This window comes from Thermothielavioides terrestris, chromosome 6 (assembly GCF_000226115.1).
Source record: "Thermothielavioides terrestris NRRL 8126 chromosome 6, complete sequence".
NCBI classification, from domain to species: domain Eukaryota; kingdom Fungi; phylum Ascomycota; class Sordariomycetes; order Sordariales; family Chaetomiaceae; genus Thermothielavioides; species Thermothielavioides terrestris.
In genome coordinates, this window is record NC_016462.1 from 1,417,607 (window position 1) to 1,433,348 (window position 15,742).

The 15,742-nt window shown below is 58.4% G+C and overlaps 4 protein-coding genes across 4 annotated transcripts; 2 read left to right on the forward strand and 2 right to left on the reverse strand.

The window, feature by feature from the left end:
- Positions 1 to 400: 400 nt before the first annotated feature.
- THITE_124350 (uncharacterized protein) lies at positions 401 to 4,251 on the reverse strand (the record flags this gene model as incomplete). The annotated part of the gene is made up of 11 exons (XM_003657647.1): positions 401 to 641; positions 704 to 1,124; positions 1,177 to 1,324; positions 1,388 to 1,617; positions 1,674 to 2,144; positions 2,222 to 2,984; positions 3,043 to 3,764; positions 3,824 to 3,895; positions 3,952 to 4,024; positions 4,090 to 4,119; positions 4,186 to 4,251. 11 exons carry the CDS (start codon positions 4,249 to 4,251, stop codon positions 401 to 403), a joined length of 3,237 nt encoding a protein of 1,078 aa, XP_003657695.1.
- Positions 4,252 to 8,246: 3,995 nt separating this feature from the next.
- Positions 8,247 to 10,224, forward strand: THITE_2123618 (uncharacterized protein). The gene is made up of 3 exons (XM_003657648.1): positions 8,247 to 8,312; positions 8,569 to 9,920; positions 10,169 to 10,224. The coding sequence occupies exon 2, from the start codon at positions 8,606 to 8,608 to the stop codon at positions 9,776 to 9,778; it is 1,173 nt and encodes a 390-aa protein (XP_003657696.1). The 5' UTR covers positions 8,247 to 8,312; positions 8,569 to 8,605; the 3' UTR covers positions 9,779 to 9,920; positions 10,169 to 10,224.
- Positions 10,225 to 10,661: 437 nt separating this feature from the next.
- Positions 10,662 to 13,044, forward strand: THITE_2071253 (uncharacterized protein). The gene is made up of 6 exons (XM_003657649.1): positions 10,662 to 10,869; positions 10,949 to 11,015; positions 11,110 to 11,318; positions 11,390 to 11,980; positions 12,073 to 12,710; positions 12,788 to 13,044. Exons 1-6 carry the CDS (start codon positions 10,845 to 10,847, stop codon positions 12,878 to 12,880), a joined length of 1,623 nt encoding a protein of 540 aa, XP_003657697.1. The 5' UTR covers positions 10,662 to 10,844; the 3' UTR covers positions 12,881 to 13,044.
- A 440-nt stretch (positions 13,045 to 13,484) lies between these two features.
- THITE_2034030 (uncharacterized protein) lies at positions 13,485 to 13,784 on the reverse strand (the record flags this gene model as incomplete). The annotated part of the gene is made up of 1 exon (XM_003657650.1): positions 13,485 to 13,784. A coding segment is annotated over one exon (300 nt), but the record flags the coding sequence as incomplete, so codon positions are not given.
- Positions 13,785 to 15,742: the final 1,958 nt, after the last annotated feature.

The window sequence follows — 15,742 nt, forward strand, 5'->3', positions numbered from 1 at the left end:
TAAAAAGCGGGGGAAAAGAAGGGGGAAAGAAGGGGAAAAAAGGAGATCGAACAACAGCAACAGCACATTGTTCCTCCCGTACAGCCCAGGCGACCAGGCCAAGCAAGCAAGACTTGCCCCAAAGCACCGCTCTTGATGTCGCCGGCCGAATGTCAAAACCAGACGGGAACCTTTTGCTTTTTTTTCCTTGACCAACAAAAAAGAGAGGGAGGGAGGAGAGGAGGCAACTGACTGGCCGCCGCCCTTTTCACGGTCACAGTCATGATCATCACAGGCCATACAACTCCCACCCATCCCCACTGCCATAGTCGACCCCTTTTACCCCTTCCCCGGTCGCCGTTTCCTCGCCAAGCCCATGGTGCGCCGGCGCGAACTCGCTCCTCAACTCGACCCCGGTCAGTCACAGCTCGTCGTTGTCGTCGAGCTCCGACGGCTTGAGCAGCCCGCTGACTTTGGAGCGGCGCTCGTGCTCGGCCGCCCGTGCGTCGCGCTCCTGCTGCTCCTTCTCGACCAGGTACAGCTCGGCATTGTCGCCCGCGAACTCGCGCAGCGAGATCAGGAAGTCGCGCAGCGCCAGCCGGAACCTGTCGTACTGCGTGTTGAGCGTGAAGAGACCCTCGACGAAGGCCGTGATTTGGACTCTGTTGAGAATAGGCATGTCAGTAGCTGGACTGCGGATGACGTATCATGGCTTGTGACTTACGGGGTCAGGTTGCTGAAGGCGTTCTGCAGCAGGGTGCTGACAAAGTTGCCCAGGAACTCGCGATTGCTCGTGCCCGGCTGCGCCTGGTCGGGCTGGTAGACGGGGCCCTGGATCTTTGGCTGCGTGCCGTCGGCCGGGTGCACGAAGTAGAACAGGCGCATGAGCAGCATCGACTGCGTCTTGAAGCCGGCCTTGTGGTCCTGGTCCGTCAGGACGAAGAAGACGTCCTGCAGGATGGTGATGAAGAACTGGTTGAAGAAGGCGTTCGATGTCTGCAAGTCCGTCTTCTCGGCGATGTTGTTGATCAACTCCAGGCACATGTTCAGCCCGGCCGTCTCGACATCGCGGTTGTCGTGCTTGCTGGCCCACAGGCAGGAATCGATCACAAACTTGAATTGCCGGTTGTCGAGCTTCAAAAGGGCTGTAGAGCGTCAGCATTAGTCCAACAGCAGGCTGCCTGGCATGAGACGTACCCGGGAAGCAGTGCAGGTTGATGGCCCGGAGGAGGTTGAAGAACTCAACGCGGTGCTCCGGGTACTCCGAGAAATCCTTGTTAATCATGTCCAGCGTGCATTCGAACACGTTCTCCATGATCACGGGAACCTGGTCCTCCATAAGGCCCTGGAGACGAGGCATTAGCCCGACAGAAACCCACTGAACGCTTTCCAAACAACCTGGACATACCGAGAGCTTGGTGATCATGGCCGTCATAGCCTTCAGAACCTCTGCATCGCGGGCGCCGGGGACATTGCGGTTGTAGTCAACCAGCACCGAGTCGAGGAGCTGTGGGACCATTTGCGCCCTGACAGCCTGCAAATCTTCCGTCTTGTCGACAAATGTCTCGACGAGCTTCAGGATCTCCTTCTTGATGGTTCGTAGGCCGCGGACCTTGGGCATCTTGGTCGCAATCTCGCCTGGGCAGGACAGTGAGCACACGTACGACCGAGGGGGCAAGCGAACAGCTACCAACCTTCACGAGCGACCGCCTCAGAGATGAGCTGACTCGTGGCGGCATACATCTGCAGCATGTCGTTGTACAGGCGGCCGATCTGGGGGAAGAAGTAGGGCCCGATTGACGAGCAAGCGGAGACGTTGGTTTTCATGATGTTGCCAATGATCTTGATGGTATCGGCGTCCTGCAGAATCGCAGGGTTCATGGTCGCCTGCTTGATAATCTCGTCCCAGGCGGCGTTGGGGATGGCCATCAGCTCGGCCAAGAGCCGTTCCTGCTGGTTCTTGTTCCCTTGCGCGGCCACCATGTAGCCGCAGGCCTCGTAGAACGTGTGCACCTGTTGCGGAGTCAAGTCACAGGTGATCTTGCCGAGGTTCCGAATGATCTCCTCGATGAAGGGCTCATTCTCGCTCGGCTGGAGCGCTACGAAGTGGCGCCTGCACTGCTTGGCGATCTTGATGAAGGTATCGCACGCCATGTCTTGGACGCCTAGAGGGAAGTTAGCGCGATCCACGGACCTTTGCTGCCTCCTAAGCCCGGGGGGGTGGGGGTAAGTAAGGGCTTGCCTTCGTGAGACTCGTGCATGAACTCGAACAGCTTATTGACGACCGTCTTCAGGAACTTCCAATGCGCCTTCAGGAAACGCGGATACTGCCCCACAATGTACATGATATTGCTGGCAACGACCGCCTTGTTGTCTTTCCCACGCTTCATCTCGGTGAGACCAAGCAGGTCCTTGATCACCGTCACGAGGAAGCGCTTTTCGGTCTCCTCGTTCATGGCCAGCGAGATGGAGCCGATGGCCCAGCAGAGCACGTTGCAGTTGTGCCATGACCATTCGGACCCGTCTACTTGCCGTGCGAGCTTTTCCGTCATGATCTGCTCGGTATCGACGACGTCTAGATGGGTCAGGTAGACCAGGCACTCCCGAATCGTCTTATATAACTGCACGGTGTCGGTCTCCTTGACGAATTCACGGACGATCTCGCCCTCGTCGTTCTCGACAATCAGAACTTCTTCGGGCCGGACCATCTTCTCGATCATCACCACCCGCAGGTTGGAGAGCACTTCATTGTACTTGTGTTTGCGGAGGGGGTAGTTGGCGAGCAGGGCCGGGTTCGGCGCGCCACCACCGCCCATCATACCCAGAGACATCGAGGTCAAGTCGGAGATCGGCAGCGACTGCATCTCCTCATAGAGCTCCTGCACGAGCTTCAGCCAGTAATCGAGGCAGATCTTGAATATCTCGCGGTCGTCGATCTGGGAGATGCGGATCAGGTAGAAGTGACCGTGGGTAAGGAAGTCTCGATTCGGGAGGTTTTCGATGAGCTGGAAATCGTGGAGTCAGTGCTGGCCAGGGCTTGATCCGATTAGCAGAGGGACTCACCGGCAGGTGCATGCTGAAGAAGTTGCAAAGAAAGAGGGCCAAGTTCTGGATGAACTCTTGGTCGCGCGAGTTGCTTTGCGGATATGTCGTCTTCAGGTCCATGTCCAGAGGGACGATGTTGGAGATGGACGTCAGAACCTCGGTGAACATCTTGACAAGCTGCTCGTCGTATGTGTTGATCTGACCGGGGCCTCCTGTCTGCAGACCGCCAATTTCCGTCAGGCACTGCAGCGTGACGTTCCGGAACTCTGGCACCTCAAGGAATCGTGTCCGGAGCGTCTCGATCAGGGGGGTCTCGAAGATGTATCCCAGGGGAATCCAGTTGCAGAAGCGCAGGAGGGTCTCCAAAGTGGCCTTGATGAGGCTCGGTTGGTTTGCGCTGTTGAGGATCTCCTGGCAGAGCTGGAAGATCTGGGAAAACTCGGCACACATGGTCGTCTTAAGGTTGCGGGTCTTGGTGGATGTCATCTGCTCGGCGGAGTAATCGAAGACCTCCTCGGACAAGAGCCGCAGGATGATCATGTTGTTTTCGCACACGGACAGGCTCGAATGGCAGGCGGAGATGATTTCGTTGATGAACGTGGGCCAGTTGTGGGGCCATTCTTGCTTCAGGACGGAGACGAGGACGAGGTTCAGCTTGTTGAGAAGGGTCCGGTGAGTCTTGAGCGCCTCCTCGGAACTGGAGCATTGCAGGATATACTGCACGACGAAGTTGCGGATTCCTGGGGTTGGTCAGCTACACTCCTGCCACAACATCAGGCGCGAGGAGACGGTAACTTGCCCTGGCACTGCTCCCGCGGTAGGACTTTCCACCTTGTCATGATCACATTATCGAGGACCTGCAAACCCAAGACTGCCTGTGTGTGAGCTCATGTACTGGCGGCCCAATCGGGATCACGGAGGACGCACATTTGGTCTGCTCGTATGTTGCCCTCGAAAGGATCTCGTCGACCATTAGCCAGGCATCAGGGTCTTCCTTGAACTGGACATGCGGTTAGCGAAAGTCGCGAGGATGTGCGGTGGGTTAGCTGAAAGCGGAGGATGTACCTGATTGAGGGCGGCCTGAGCAGCTTTTTGCTATATCCAAGAGCACATCCGTGAGCATCACAATTCGCACTCGAGGCAGATCCCAGACGGGTTTACCTGCTCGCCGCGGCCCTCGTAGAAGGCGCGGACAGTCGCGTCCAGCTCTTCGATGGAGACGGGCATGGTCGCACGCCTTCGTTACGTCGGTTGGTAAGTCTCCAGGCGGGCCGTGCCAACAAGCGCCGAGCGATGCGCAGGAGGGGTTTCTCGATGACCAAGGGAAAGAAAGGGCACGGCGCAGCTCAACCGCGAATCTGCTGCGGGGAGGAGGGCTGGAAAGACGAGGAAAGTGCGGGAATGCCGTCGGGTTCGAGAGGGCGGTTTGGTCTGGGGGAGCGATAACTGAGGGTTGGAATGACGGAAGCATGGAACAGAGATTGAGGGTCGGGTCGAAAGCTCCAAAGGCCGAACCCCACCAGCCTCTCGATTGTTCCTGCAACCCCGCCTTCCGCGAAGACTGCCTGCCGTGCTGCGCTGTCACTGGAAAGCTCCAGAGCGGCCCCACAATGAGCTTGAATCCTGGGATTGGAGCGCCGTGTCCGCTCCAAAAGGTGACCGTTCACAGTGATACCTACCCAATCTGCCGAGTGTTTGGGATTCTAGAAAGGGGGACGATCCAAAAAGTCGGATGCGGCTCATGCACTAACTCCCTGGATTTCTTCACTTTTTCAGTCTCCTGTGGGTGTTGAGTCGGAGCTGCCAGGAGTATCAGTCTCGGGCAACCTCAGTAAATCCACCAACCCCCTTCTCGGGCCTGTGCATTTCGACAGAGTTTTTCGAGGAGCACTTAGTCGAGAGACCCAAATCAAATGACTTAACGCGGTTTGCACAGTGTTGGTTTCTCTGTACATTCATGCGCGGCTTCGCTTCAGACTCACGGAGGCAGATAGTCGCCGTAGGGTATTCTACAGTAGGTGGTAAAGCAACCCAAGAGGGCCAAGAGATATGAGAAGGATAAGCGCAAACCAAAAAAGATAAAGGGCAAAAGAGCGAGAAGGGAAGAGCAGGAAGAGCAAGTAAAGGGAAAGGACAAAAAAGGATCAGGAGAACGAAAAGAGGAGAGAAAAGGGGATCCGCGAGAGAGGACGGGCGAGCGCCAGGAACCTAGGGGAAAGAGGGAGGAGGGAGGGGAGCAGAGGCGCGCAAGAGCAGATGCTCTCCCCGTTCATGCGTTCATGCGGAGAAGTCATCAGCGAGCAGAGCAACTCACCTCCCGGCCGGGGCCCCTCTCGGTCCGTGGCCCACGGCAGGGGGTGAGGCTTCCGAGAAGACCGGCGCCCGTCTCCATCTTCTTTCAGGGTAACAGAGCGGCCAAGAAAAGCGGCTGCCAACAACACCGGCTTCGCTTTCTGGATCCACCAGGCCGGGTCGGAGAGACTCCCGTTCATTTGTGTGCCAAGCGCAAAAGAGGGTTAGGGTTATATATTGCCCACAACAGCCCTATAAATGTGCTCTGGGACCACGAACTTTCTACTGTCTATAGGCTGGATCTTGTGGCGGCTGAGCTCTTAAAGAAGCCTTTGTCGAATGATGCTGAAAAACAAGGGACTGCGAACATTGGATCCAAGCCAAATGCTACCTACACTGAATCCTGTTCATGGGAGCATATCCCACCACCAATTAGCTCGGTACAACTCATCTGCTTCCCCGGGCCAGACAGCTTTTCACCCCCTACCGAGTCACAGCCAGCTAAAAACAACACATTGTCTAGACATTGTCGGCTCTGAGGGCTCGCCTTCTCTTGGGCAGTAGTTAATCGACGTGCGTTCAGCCCACGGCAATGTTCAGCCAGCAAGGACAACAATTGGTCAAATAGCGTTGCCCTTACGGGCAGTGCATGTAGGCATGGACGGCGAGCGCTGTGGGGGGCTGGCCCAATTGCGATGTCGTGCAGTGTAATGCAAGTTCTTCGGTCATCCTTACCTTCTGTGATGTAACTCGACGGCATGGTGGGAATGCAGCCTCAAGTTATTTTTGTCACCCGTCGTTCTTGAGCGGGATGAGGAGCTGCCAATCCACTGTGTGTAGCTCAAGATGTGTTCGCGGTGTACTTTGTAATTCTGTGCAGGCAAAGCTGAGCATGTGTGGCAATGCGTTGCGGGGGTAGCGGGCACAGCCTCGAGTTGCTCCTGGTTCGCCGAATCGACGATCGCCACCACTTGTCCGCTGACCCGTCTTCAACACGAGTTTTCCATTCGGATGGTACAGAGGGATTCCGACGGCTCGGGTGCACAAGAAGCAGCGAGGGAGTATCCCTGCAGCTGAGCGGCGGTTTGCCCCGCGCTTCACCGATCCGGATGCGCGGCTCACTCGAGTTCCAGCGGTTAGATCAGAAGAGGTCGCGGAGTACCAACCTCAAGCAGTGTATGTGAGTACGCAGCATGACGCTGCACGCCATTACTCAGATGAAAGTCATGCTACGTTACTCGGGGCTGCTTGCAGCCTTGATTCTGTGCGCATTAGGGTTCTGTGTTCCCTCTGTCAGGCCTCCATCAGGTTATGGATTGTTACCGAACCGTCCCGGACTCGGGCGCAACGGCCGGGGACGGGAGCATCTGAGAGAGGGCAAGCTTCAATGGCTGGCTTGGGCCTTTGGCTAGTGTAGACCCCAAATCGCAGTTGTAGGTGCTCATCATCAGGCTCATCAAAAGCAAAACGATTTTTTGAACCTCAGCAGAGACGCTTGCACTCCGAAACCTGGGCAACGGTCGTTTTCGATGAAGTGAACCTGGCTCACCTTCTTTGGAAGGCGGAGCTGCAAGCCCCACCACGGCCCAAATTGGGTCAGGAACCGTCCGCCCACGTCCCCTCGCCATTTGTCATCCGAACCGGTGTGCTTTTGCAACCTGCTTCTACCGTGTATATTCAAAATGCCGTCCGCATAGGACACACCAGGACCGATGACATGACTGGCGAGACGCGGGAAAATCGGCAAAGCAAGCAAAAGGCGGGTGCAGAGTCGTGGTCTCTGTCTTGGGCCGGCGCACTGCTTAGGTCGCCAATTCGGGCACTGACCCTAGCACAGCCTGCGCTAAGGGTTATTCTTAAAGAGGTCCCGCCAAGACTAATTTCGGAACCTACCGCTTACAAGTATTTACAAATCGCCGTGAGGGGAGTAGGGTCACCACGACTTTGAGTAACATCAACAACGAAGACTTGCAAAGACTCGTAGCAACAACTTCGTAAAACCTCAACCAAATCGAAAAAAAAGAAAACGAAGTTAACCCGTACCCTAACCTTGACCCGTACCCTAACTATAACCCGAGCCCTAACTAGAGGGGGGCTGGTGCCGCCCCCCGCACCCCTGGCGAACTAACCCTTGGCGATAGTGCAAACCCCGTGGCGGTCTTGGCGGGGTACTGACGTTGTAAAAACATTGCCGACAATTGGCCGAAATTAGTCTTGGCGGGACCTCTTTAAGATCCAGCGCGCTAAGCACGACTCACCCTGGACACCCTGTCCCGAAGCTCAGCAGACCCGCCTCGCTACAACCCAGTTTGTCCAAGCGGGAACACGGATAACGTCGCCCACTACCTTCCCGAACACACTAGGATCTCGAACACCGGCCCAAAACGGTCTGCAAAATTTTGCCAAGAGAACTTCGCCAGCTGAGAGCGGCTGGAACCGGTCCGGTGTTTGAGATCCTGGTGTGTTCGGGAAGGTAGTGGGCGACGTTAACGTTATGGACGGAGCACTGAAGAAATCAGCCCGGCGCTCAATTTCCTGCAACTCCGGTGTCAGCATTTTGCTCTTTCGCTTCCCGGTTCATTCCCCTCTTCCCTTCTCATGACGCGGCGAGGCCTCGGTATGCCGGCTCTCGATCGCGCATGTCAGTCTCTCCCCCAAGCCTCTGTGTCTTAGTCTCTTTCCAGCGCCTCGAGCGTTATTCTGTCCCTCCACGGGTCGACGATTCGCTACACCGTACGGCACCTGGGGCCGCGCCGACGCCAGCGGCCACAGCCCAAACGCCAAGCCGAGCCAGTCGCGTTGAGCTTGCTCGCCCAGCCAATCCATTTCGTCTCACGAACTTGCACGTCAAACGCCTCCTTTTTCCTCTCAGCTGCGCCTGTATTCCGTTCTTGCATCCAGTCTTCCAGCCTCGTGCTCTCGCCGGCTTCCTGCCCGCAGGTGGCCCGTTGCTTGGCCCGTTGCTAGGCCTCGTCGCTACGCCCTGATACCTGAAGGTTCGTCGTCCGACACGCCTGGTTTCCGTCTGAATCATCCTGCAACTGCACAGCGCAGCGCATCTCCTCTCCGTCCGCCTCCTTGCGCTGCAGCTCGAAGTGGGTTGATCTGCGCTTGGGGGTTACGGAATACCGTGTGGCATAGAATTCGCTAGTGATGCTTTCCCTTCCTCGCCCAATGCCTTCATGACGCTCTGCAGCCCTCTCCATGATACCGTCCCATCCTCGCCGAGATTAACATGGCTATTCCGCACAGGAGCTTGCTGTGTCTGGAGCAGCGCCAGGCCTTCGTCATGTCCAATACCACAAACACGCCTGGCGGCGCAGACACGTCATCGCCGACAGCTCCTTCGCCGGGCCAGAGTACGACCACGTCATCCTCCAGCTCGTCCCCGCCGCCTTCTCAGACGACAACGACGACCACCACAAGCTCGCAGTCACCACCACCGACCAGCACAACACCCACAAGCAGCTCCTCCCCGCCACCGCAAACCACTTCGAGTTCGACCACTCCGTCTTCTTCTAGTTCAGCACCAGTGAGCTCGTCCAGCACTTCAAGCACGACTACGCCGAGCCCTTCTAGCAGCACCCAAACCGTCGTAGAGACGGTTACTTCAACAGCCGTAGGGCAACCTGCGTCGTCATCGTCGGCGCCCTCGTCGACGACTTCAGGTTCTGCTATCAGCCCTAGCGACAATGCGAGCGGAGGACTAAGCAACGGCGGCAAGATCGCTGTTGCCGTCGTGGTCCCCATTGCAGCCGTCGCGCTCTTGGTCCTGGCCGGCATTTACCTCTGGCGCAAGAGGAAGCAGCGAAAGGATGCCGAGGAGCAGAGACGGAAGGAGGTCGAGGACTACGGCTACAACCCGAACGCTGACCCGACCATCCCCGCCGTGGCCGGGGCCGGGAACGCTTACGAGATGAGGGAGGATGACTCAGCGGGATACCGGGGCTGGGGTTCCACCACGGTCGCCGGGTCGACGGGCCGGAAGGCATCGACGACCATGTCGGGCGGCGCGGCCGCCTCGTACTCGGACCCTGCCTCCCCCACTCGCGGTGCTGTTTCGGATAGCCGCTCGGGCGAGCCGCTGATGGGCGAGTCGCCGCCCTCGCCCGAGGGCGAGATCCTGGGCGCCATGGGGCCGTCCGCTGCCAACAACCGAGCCGATGTGCGGCGCGGCCCTTCGAACGCCTCCTCGTCGTACAGCGCTGCCGGCCGGTCGGACGGCTCTGGCGAGGGCCCAATCGGCGTGGCCCACGGCGGAGGCAACCAATACTATGACCAGTACGGCGGGGGGAACCCGTATGTCGACAACGGGTATGGATATTCTGCGGCCGAGGGCGGCGTTGGCGGCGGCGGCGGCGGCCAAGCCATCATCCGCGACGTGGCGGCCAGGAGGAACACACGCATTGAAAACACGGCGCATTACCCGCAGCAAACCGCGGGCATTGCCCAGAACTTCTGATATCCCACGCCTTTACGACAGGCAGAGGGTGCGTGTACCTCGTTGGAGGGCGGCAGTCCTTGACACGCTTGCGCTGAGACGAGGCTCGACCAACCTTTGCTTCTCCCGTACATACGCTGAAGCTCTTGTCGCAAAAACGGCCGTTCGTTTATTTTTCTCTTGTTCTTACTTCCCGGCGTTGGTGGAAAGGGCCATACAGCAGCAGTCTTTTCCTTCACACCTAATTGTCCCGGTTCACAAAAAAAAAAAAAAAAAGCTACATACGCATTGCCGTGGCGAAGCCTCTCTTGACGCCCGTTGTTGATATACTTTTTAGTATATCTTTTATTGTTCAATCTTTTTTCTATTTTTTGTTTCTATATAGGTATTGGGATTGACAAGGCGCCGCAGCCAGCAGTGTTTGATGGGCGGGAAGCAGCGCGTGGGCCCGGCTGGGTTCAGGAGAGGAGGAGGACGGGATATGAGATGGGTGGGTTTGGCAGCCACGGGGCAGAGTGGGAGCTGAGTGCGAGCTGGCCGGGAGTGTTGCTGTCCAAAATAAGGGAGTGTGTGAGAGGGCCTGTCGGTCACTCACTGGCTCTAGCAGCGTGTCGAGTAATTGACGGCTGTGTAAAACAACATTCTGTCGGGATGAGACAAGCGTGTCAAAAGGCGAGTGAAACTGCAAACTTACACCTCTTGTCTATGTCAACTTGGGCGTGAAGTGCTTTCCTCGATGACGGCTTCCAAGTCCTCCGCATTCGCAGCCAGTGCTGAGTGCGGAAGTTGTGTTGATCCGGCTGCCCCGCCAAGCTCCCTTCGGAGGCTGCCCGCCTGGTGCTCGGGTGGGTCCGATTTCTGAACTTTTCGGGGCATCCCACCTTGCCAATATCGAGCTGCCTGACCATCGACATCGAGACAGCAACCTGATAGCCCGCCAAGTCCAGGCCGTGATCTCAGGCCTCCTCAACAACCCACGAGCCATCGGTCTTTTCCACCTCGCGCCGTTCCCAAAGACATTCTTCTCTTCACACAAGACACAAACAACGACAGTTAGGCAGAGAGGCGGGATCCAACGACAGGCAAGATGCAGGCCCCTGTCCTGGTGATGAGTACGTCGTCTTCTTCAAGCGTCTTTCCCCGCTCCTTGCTCCCGGACCGCCCTTGTTGACAACGCCCTCGGGCTCGCAGACACCCAAAGCGGTGAGAGGCACACTGGGCGGAAAGCCCAGCTGTCCAACATCGCCGCCGCCAAAACGTAGGTTTGCCTAATCCCAGGCCCCTGTGTCTCGTTGATGCCGTGCTCGAACCCCGCTGCTGATACTTGCGCTTCCCCGCACTGCCACCACAAGTGTCGCCGATATTATCCGGTCATGCCTCGGTCCCAAGGCCATGCTCAAGATGCTGCTGGACCCCATGGGCGGCATCGTGCTGACCAACGACGGCCACGCCATCCTCCGCGAGATCGAGGTGTCGCACCCCGCCGCCAAGAGCATGATCGAGCTGAGCCGGACCCAGGACGAGGAGGTCGGCGATGGGACAACGACTGTCATCATTCTGGGTGAGCCTACTCCCACGATGCTGCGCCATCTCTGTGAACGGGCTCTAACCGCAGTCGCGGGGCGTTGACAGCTGGCGAGATCCTGGCGCAGGCGCTGCCCCAGCTCGAGCGCAACATCCACCCGGTTGTCATTATCTCTGCCTTTAAGCGAGCGCTCAAGGACGCGCTCCAGATTATCGACGACATCTCGATCCCGATCGACGTCAACGACGACAAGGCTATGTACCAGCTCATCTCGTCGTCCATCGGCACCAAGTTCGTTTCGCGGTGGTCCGAGCTCATGTGCAGCCTGGCGCTCAAGGCGGTGCGCACCGTGACGTGGGAGGTGGGCAACGGCAAGCGCGAGGTCGACATCAAGCGGTACGCGCGCGTCGAGAAGGTGCCCGGCGGCGAGATCGAGGACAGCCGGGTGTTGGATGGCGTCATGCTCAACAAGGACATCACCCACCCCAAGATGCGCCGCCGGATCGAGAACCCGCGCATCGTGCTGCTCGACTGCTCGCTCGAGTACAAGAAGGGCGAGTCGCAGACGAACATTGAGATTACGAAGGAGGAGGACTGGAACCGCATCCTGCAGATCGAGGAGGAGGCGGTCAAGGCGATGTGCGAGCACATCTTGGCGGTCAACCCGGATTTGGTTATCACAGAGAAGGGCGTTTCAGGTATGCCGCGTGCTCGCCTTTCTCTTCTGCCTTTTTCCCCCCTCATTTCGGGGAAGCCCTACGTTGTGCTACTGACCTCAGCATGTCGGCAGACCTGGCGCAACACTACCTCATGAAGGCCAACGTGACGGCGCTGCGGCGGGTGCGCAAGACCGACAACAACCGGATAGCGCGGGCGACGGGCGCGACCATCGTCAACCGAGTAGAGGACCTGCAAGAATCGGACGTCGGCACGCAGTGCGGGCTGTTCGAGATCGAGAAGATCGGCGACGAGTACTTCACCTTCCTGACCAAGTGCCGGTCGCCCAAGGCGTGCACGGTGCTGCTGCGCGGGCCGTCCAAGGACGTGCTCAACGAGATCGAGCGCAACCTGCAGGACGCCATGGGCGTCGCGCGCAACGTCATGTTCCACCCGCGGCTGTCGCCCGGCGGCGGCGCCACCGAGATGGCGGTGTCGGTGCGGCTGGCCCAGATGGCCAAGAGCATCGAGGGCGTCCAGCAGTGGCCGTACAAGGCCGTCGCCGAGGCCCTCGAGGTCATCCCGCGCACGCTGATCCAGAACGCCGGCAAGAGCCCCGTCCGCGTGCTGACGGACCTGCGGGCGAAGCACGCCGAGGGCAAGAGCTCGTGGGGCGTCAACGGCGACACGGGCGCGCTCGTCGATATGAAGGAGTACGGCGTGTGGGAGCCCGAGGCGATCAAGGTGCAGAGCATGAAGACGGCGATTGAGGTGGGTCCTTTTTTTCTTCCATCTACTATTTGATTTGGCTATCTCAGGCTTGCGATGCTGACGGTTGTTTTTGGCAGGCCGCGTGTCTCTTGTTGAGGGTAGACGATATCTGCAGCGCCAGAAAGGCGCAGCCCGGAGTGGGTACCGGTGCCGGCGGGATGGATGAGTAAAGAGGTAAAAAAGGTCGTATCTATGGCCGCCTGGCGCACGGTATCCGCCTCATCTCGGGGTCTAGTGGTGGCCGGCACTGGCTGGAAGATAATACCCTGTAAAGTAAAGGATGGGCCGCGCCGTGATAGACAAAAGGTGCCGATGAAGGTGCACTGGCTCCCCCGGTCTGCTGTCTGCCGTGTGTCAATCTGCCGTCTTCTGGCGTGGACTTGTTTTGCCCTGCGACGCATCCCCTCAGTCATCCTCATGAATAACCAACCCCGGCCCGTCTGCCGCTGCTGCTGCCGCTGTTGCATCCGCCGCAGACCCCTCCTCCCGTTTCCCACGCCCGTCGGCCACCCTCTTCTCCCCATCCTCCATTACCCCATTCTCCCCCGCCTCTTTATCACTCCCCTCCCCCTTCCCCCCATCCTGGTCCATATCCTTACTCACCCCCTTCCCATTCACATTCACATTCCCATTCCCATCCCCCTTCCCCTTCCCCTTCGCCTTCTTCTTCTTCTCCCTCTTCTCCCGATTCCTCCTCGTCCGCTCCTCGTCCTCCCGCGCCCTGGCCGCCCGCCGCGCCTCGAACTCGGCCTGCGCCCGCTCCGCCGCGACCTCCTCGTCCATGCGCCGCAGCCGCTCGTACTCGCGCCGCCGCGCCGCCTTGTACACGTGGAACTCGCCCGACCCGGCCCCCGCCGACGACCCCTGCACGTTCGACACGATCTCCGGCGGCGGCGGCAGCGGCTTGCGCCCCGACGCCGCCAGCGAGCCCGCCGGCGGCGGCAGCTTGATCTCCGTCTCTGGGTGCGCGAAGAGCGTTTGCAGTTGGGCTGCTTGCGCGGAGGTCGGGGAGAGCGCGCGGCGCGTCCGCTTGAGCGGTCGCGTGCTGAGCGGGTCGGTCTTGGTTGGCTGCGAGGCCATTGTTTGCGAGATGCTGGGTGGGGGGTCTTCTTCTTTGGAGGGGATGGCCGGTTAGAGAGGTTGTCTGTGGGATTGCGTGGCGGTGCTGATGTAGAGTGGTGTTGGGACGCTGGCGATGCGTACGCGGTGCGGTGCGATGCGATGTGATGTGGAGGCTTGGTGATGGTAATGGACGCGATCAAGGCTCGGGTGAGGTGTAAGTTCGATCGCTAAATTTAAGTGGGGCTGTTTTCAATTGGCTGGCTCAAAGTGGGTCGAAGGGAAGTCGATCTGCCATTCAGCCACTCGGGTGGCCGCGTTTTGTCATTCAGTCAACGGGACCTTCGCCTGCGTGGATTCAACGCTGAACTGATCATCAAGCAATGTGGCTCTCGGCTCCTCATCTGGTGACGCCGAGGAAGGCTCCTTGCAAAATCACCTGCGGTCCGACCGCCTACTGCCGCTCACCAATGCCTCCCGTCGGGATCCCAAATCGACGCGATTCCGTGCTCCAGCCACTACGGTGGTGTCGTCTCAGACTACTTGTCCTGTACCACTCCCAATGGCGTGCTCTGCCCGGCCAGCTGGGCCATCGCCGGCGTGACTGCCAGAAACATGGACGGCAGCCCTGGCGAGCTCGGCCGGCATCTTCAACTAGTTCCTTTCCATTTTCACCTAAGAAAGAGCAGAGTGCAGAAGACCCACGATGAATTGGCTTGGGAGACAAGAAGGAAGTTCACTTTCGCGCGCCACGCCTGTGCGACATCAGAGTGTGCAGAGATTGCCATTCTCTCAGTGCACCCGTTCATTAGATGATGATGCATCGTGTTTCCTGTGAAAAGGGCCGCTGTGCGGAACTGAACAGATGAGCTGTTCCGACTGCGGAGCAGAAGACCGCGCCGCTAACCGCAAGTCGTTGCTTAGCTAGCTTCTTGAGAAGAGTACCCAAAAGGAATCAGGAACCCAGAGTCCAGTAGGTAGAGAACAGTGGGTAAGAACGGCAGAATACTAGGTACATTGAGAACGGGCCTCTATACCGCTGGTATAGATCCGGTTCTGATTCAGGGCCACGGGTTGTCCACAGAGTTGAAGAAAGCTCCTTATGCTGTCTACCACACCGGTGAACAGGCCGATAGACCAACAGCGCCATACTAGCAGCCCGGATATGGGGCGGATGCTCTTCTGTCCCCGCCTCCTGAAGTTTGTCAACCTGTGCCCGAGCTTGAACTCCAGCCGGGCCACAACTGCTCAGAATCCCTCATTGGCTACGGTGGGCGGCGTTAGTTAAGCTTCTCCTCATGCTTACGGGTTTTCCCGAGGGTCGTGGCACAGTCTCATGGTATTTGAATACAAACTTGCCGAGGGGTAAGTGTAAGTCTCTTTGTATGACCAGAATCACCGTTGTGCATGCTTGGGAGACCCTTCAAGCGGGCGCTTGGCTAGCCGCCGTTGCGACGGCCGAACTCAACCGCAGCCAATCCGGAGTCAGGGCGCTTGTTTGAGGCCCCTGTTGCCCCGGCTGGGACTCGGCAAGGAATCTGATTCGGCATTGGCCAGGTACCCGACCAGGATCCTGCCGAAAATGTCTCCAGGGCGAGGCGGGGTGGCACCAGAAATGGCGCCAATCGTGCAGCGAGCGTGGAAAGATCATCCCATCGCACCAACATCTCACGCAGTTGCAAGAGATACTGTCCCCGTCCTGCACAGTGCAGTGCACCAACGAGCCAGTGGCAAAGGTGTTTTGGTCGCAGCAACTGTGCAGGGTTCAGAGGCAGCCTGAACCAAACCCCAGGCGACACGAGAGAAATGGCTGTAGGTGGGTCAGCGTCTCTATGCCCAACTTCCCAAGCCTCTCCGGCCACCGGCATGTGCATGAACCTTATTGGTAATCCCTTCTGCAGACACTTGAAAAGCGAGAACAGGGCACCGGACGAGACATCTGGATGAGTCAATGAAAAGACCTTCTCCCCTCT